This window comes from Hydra viridissima, unplaced genomic scaffold (assembly GCF_058129835.1).
Source record: "Hydra viridissima isolate aposymbiotic clone 2 unplaced genomic scaffold, HvirCarnegie_v1 scaffold_7, whole genome shotgun sequence".
Lineage (NCBI taxonomy): Eukaryota > Metazoa > Cnidaria > Hydrozoa > Anthoathecata > Hydridae > Hydra > Hydra viridissima.
In genome coordinates this window covers 2442981-2447632 of record NW_028324306.1, presented here as the reverse complement: position 1 = coordinate 2447632, position 4652 = coordinate 2442981, and the positions used below count along the sequence as shown (strand labels likewise).

General features: G+C 31.9%; 1 protein-coding gene across 1 annotated transcript; it reads right to left on the bottom strand.

Moving 5' to 3' along the window:
* Positions 1 to 1472: 1472 nt before the first annotated feature.
* Positions 1473 to 3611, bottom strand: LOC149885593 (uncharacterized). Its single transcript, XM_090094214.1, has 5 exons — positions 2739 to 3611; positions 2092 to 2593; positions 1790 to 1982; positions 1604 to 1680; positions 1473 to 1484 (listed from the first exon to the last, which is right to left on the bottom strand). Exons 1-5 carry the CDS (start codon positions 3089 to 3091, stop codon positions 1473 to 1475), a joined length of 1137 nt encoding a protein of 378 aa, XP_089950340.1. The 5' UTR covers positions 3092 to 3611.
* Between the last annotated feature and the right edge of the window lie 1041 nt (positions 3612 to 4652).

Below are 4652 nucleotides of genomic sequence, written 5' to 3'. Positions count from 1 at the left end.
CACATTTTTGGTTTTTGCGAAACTTATGACAAAGTCGTTTACGGATTCAGACACACGATCACCTTTACAAAAAAAGAATACGATGATGCCATTTACAGAGCCGGAACTGTTGCTGCAGGAATGATCGACATCAAAAAATTCCGACTTTTCATGCCAAGGATTGAGCTTGATGTTTTGAAAAAATCCGAATTTTTAAACATGATGTCAAAGAAAATCACCGTTCCAGTTGCTTACAAAGCAAACAAAGTTGAAAGGCAAGCCATTCCAGCGGGTCTCACAGAATTCACTTGGACCCTTGGAAGGATTACAGACAAAAGCGTTCCGAGATTTATCGTGTTTGGTCTTCAGACAAACAGAGGTTCCAGTCAAACCGCAAATTCAGCCGTGTTCGATCATTGTGACGTCAACAATTTTTTCGTGACCGTCAATGGGATCAAATATCCGAACTACAATTACGACTTGAATTTTGGAGAAAAGAAAATGGTCATGGCTCATTCCGATGCGTTCACTTTTGACGAAAAATATTATGGCACAAACGAGCTTGTTTGTCAATCAGGTTTGACTCTGCTTGAATACAAAAATTTGTTTCCGTTGTTTTTTGTCGACATCAGCAAGCAAAAGGAAAGAGTTGTTTCTGAAACGGCTGAATTGGTTGTCAACCTGAAATTCAGAACGGCTGTGCAAGACAACACCGTTATTTTCGCAGTGATCATTTCCGACAAATTGATCCAATTTTCTTCAGACGGAAACAACATGAACGCTGTTTATTAGACGTCATGAGATTCTTGACAAAAAATTGATTTAAAAAAAAAATTTTCTTTTCAAAAAAAAACATGAGGATCACGAAAAATTATCTGAAAAATTTGCTGAGAGAAAATGGTGTCTCAAAAACCTCAAACAATTTGTTGACTTTGCTGATGATTGCGGTTGAGAACAATCTTGTGAGCAAAGATTTGCTTTTGGAAGGTGTTAAAGAGTTCAGACCGGTGGGTCGACCGAAAAAAGAAAATGTGAAAACGGAAAATGTGAAAAAACCGATCGACCCAAAATACGAGAGGCTTGGTTCAATTCGAAAAAAACCTGTGTCTGTGAAAACGACCAACATCGAAACAGGTGAGGTGGTTGAATACAGATCCCTTTACGAAGCAATGAAAAAGACTGGACATGGCTGGGGATATTTGGAGCGTCGAGATGGAAAAGTGGAGGATGGGATCAAGATTGAGATTTTAAATTCGGAAAAACTCGAAAACAGAAAAAAAACTCCAAGTCCAAAAAAATGAAAAAAACTCCAAGTCCAAAAAATGAAAAAAAAATTTTTTTCAATTCTCAGAAAAAAAGAATTGAAAAAATTGATTTTGAAAAAAAAATTTCTTGATGTAATAAAAATGGAAAACAAAATGCGAAAAATCGGCGAGTCCGAAAAAATCGGAAAAACCAAAAAAATCAGCAAGACCGAAAAAATTGAATTTGAGCTAAACAGTTTTCTTGAGAATAAAAAAATGGAAAGCAAAACTGTCAAAGAGAAAAAAGTCAAAGAGAAATCTCTGAAAAAATTGCGAAGTGAAGCCAAGGAACGAGCGATAAAAGGTTTCACAAAAATGACCAGGGAACAGCTCGTTGAGGCAATAACAAGCCTCTTTCCCTTCAAGGTTTCCATTATATCTTGTCTTATCTTGTCTCCTAGTAATTAAAATAACTTTATCACCTATATAATTTAATCTTTATTTATCCTAGTTTTACTTGACCTTCATTATTTTCAATAATTTTATATTCTACTATTTACTCTTACCTAGATCTTTAATCTTCTTGAATCTCTTTCGATGAACAGAGCTTCTGGAGATGGGCACATCCTCAAGATTCACGCCTGCTTTATTGCAGATTGCTGCAATGAGTGCGGTTTGAGGTCGAATCCCGACCCTGTATCGAGCAGATACTTCAGAAGTACAATCCACCAGATCCTCAGAACTGATACTTATCATTATCTACATAATAAACAGCTATGATATTTCTAATCTAATTGAATTCAGTTTGATTAAGTTTACTCAAAATTTGTACAACCAACTTTACATTTTATTACAATCTTTTATTTACCTTGCCTTTTACTGTAGAATCAGAGTTTTGGAGTAATTCATTGACTGAATCTTCATCTGTGGAAATTACAGCTTCTGACTCGGATGCAGAAGAACCAGCATCAGATTCAAAGGAAGCCTCAAGTTCACTTAGAACTAGTTCCCTTGTTTTTTGTCTTTTTTTCACTTCTGTAATCTTCATATTCTTCATTCTCTGCCACCGATCCTGTCTGTTTTTAACAGCTTTTTCAAATTCTTTGTCTACCTCTGTAGTTATATACATTTTTCTATCTTCTTTTTGATCTAAAAAAAACTGGATGTCCTCTGCCTTGGCCTTCTGGGAACGAAGTCGATCTGATTGGATCTTCTCCTCAAATTTCCCCACAGATATATCGAGGAGTTTGCTGCTCTCCTTAATGAACTCTTCCTGTATCTTAGTGAATCTACCAATGCTCGAATCCCAGTTTAGATCTCTCAGATGGATTATTTTGCAATACTTAATGTGGAGCTTCAGAATCTTATCCCTGATTACACATAAAAGAAGTTTATAAATTACATAAATATTGGTTATTTTTTATTATTTGTATTGGTATTTGATTATTTATTTGTTTATTTTTTGATTTACTTATTTGTTTATTTACATAATTAAAAATTACTTAATTTTTTTACCTGACAGCAGCTCCAGAAATGATGAGTTCTCCAAAACCAGCCTTGTTCCACACATCCATTACAAGAGAAGTAACACATTTATGGTTGGGATCTTTACAGGATCTACCCTTGCAGATAAGGTCTTTGCCTGGAAAACTTTGAGGACAAGCTACAAAAGGTTTTGTAGATTTAAACTTTAAAGCCTTGGAAGATTTGATAAACTGTATATATCTGAGCACATTTCCAATGCTGGGGAGCTGGTTCGTGGGCAGCTGGTTGATAGGATACTTGAGAAGAAACAGTAGCCTTCTGGGATTAGTCTGTATCTTCCTCTTTTCTCCTTTATTCTTGTCTTTCTTACGATGACGGTCCATTTTAGAAATTACTATTAAATATTAAATTATATAACACACTTTATTTTATCTATTCATTCAATCATTCATTAAACAATTATATTATTCATTGAATCTTTTTTTAATTTTTAGCTATGTGTAAAATACATTATGTAGCATGACAACAAAAGTAAACTTGTATGTAGTACATATCTCTAAAACGTGTCATATGATCAAATCGCGCGTAATTAAATTTTCCTTTTTAATTGACCACAGACGACTTAAATTGACATTTAATCACACTAATACTAATAATAATATTGTTAAACTAGGGGATCATCATTAAGTTTATTAAAAACAAAATATAACATCAGAAAAATTTCACTACAAATTTATCAAACATTGAAATAATGGACATTTATTTCTAAAAAATCGTAATTTTTAAATTTTACAGATATCACTTTTTGACAAAGGTTTTTTTTTTTCCGTTTATTTTTAGCCTTAGGGTACTTCAGAGAATGGGAAAAACTTGAGAGGTATCCTGGAAAAAAAAAAAAGTGTGTTTCTGGGACACCCTACTGATTAAAATTTTCTTTATGATTTTTTTTGGGGGTTTTTTAGTGTTTCTAACACCTTTTCAGTTAAAGAGTTCTTCGTTTCTGGAGAATATCAAGTGGATAATAAAAACAAATATTTAGTCAAATCTTGTTCTTTTTGAAATTTTTTTTTACAATATAATTAATGATTTCACATTTTAGTAAATACCAGTTACATATTTTTAAAAATCCATATTTTTCTTCACCGCTGTAATCATTTTCATATTTTCTGAAATAAGCCTTGTTTAAAATATCCTCATTATCAAATACTAAAAAAGCTATATATCCACATTTACCACATTGTGCATAAACAGTAAGTGTACACAAAAAACCTAACTTTTTTTTGATAAAGAAAGCGATTTTTTATTTGGATGAGTTTCAACGGTTGTTTAATCCCACAAATCATCAAGAGTTAAAATATAATCATCAAGTATATAATCGCAATCACCACATTTTTCAAAACATTGATTACATTAAATTTAATCAAAAACATTTCTTCATTCTATAACAACTTGGGGCATACGAGTTCGAGTCTAAAACTCAATAAATTTGAAAAAGTCGAGTAAACTGGAACTATTTGACTATCAAATATTTGAACTCGCAAAGTTTAAAGAAAAAATTTAATTGGTTTCCAAAAGCTTGATTAATTTGACTTTCAAGTTTATGAAGTTATTTGATATTTGTTTTAATCGAGTTTTAATCGAGTTTTTCAATTTTGTCGATTTTTTTTTATGTTAAAAAATTTAGTTTTCATACTTTTAATTCTTAATTATTCTTACAAGAAAAATTAAACTCACAACTTTAATTTTTTTCCAAACAATTAGCTGCCAAAGTTTGCTAGTGTGACGAAGACCTTAAAGTGAGAAACACAATTGATAAATAATAGAAACACAATTTTATAACTGTTCAAATTCAAATTTAACTATTAATAAACTTCACCATAAAGTTTTTAAGTTTTGTCAGTCATCGTAATTATCAACAATTAGTATTGATCAAGATAATGGAAC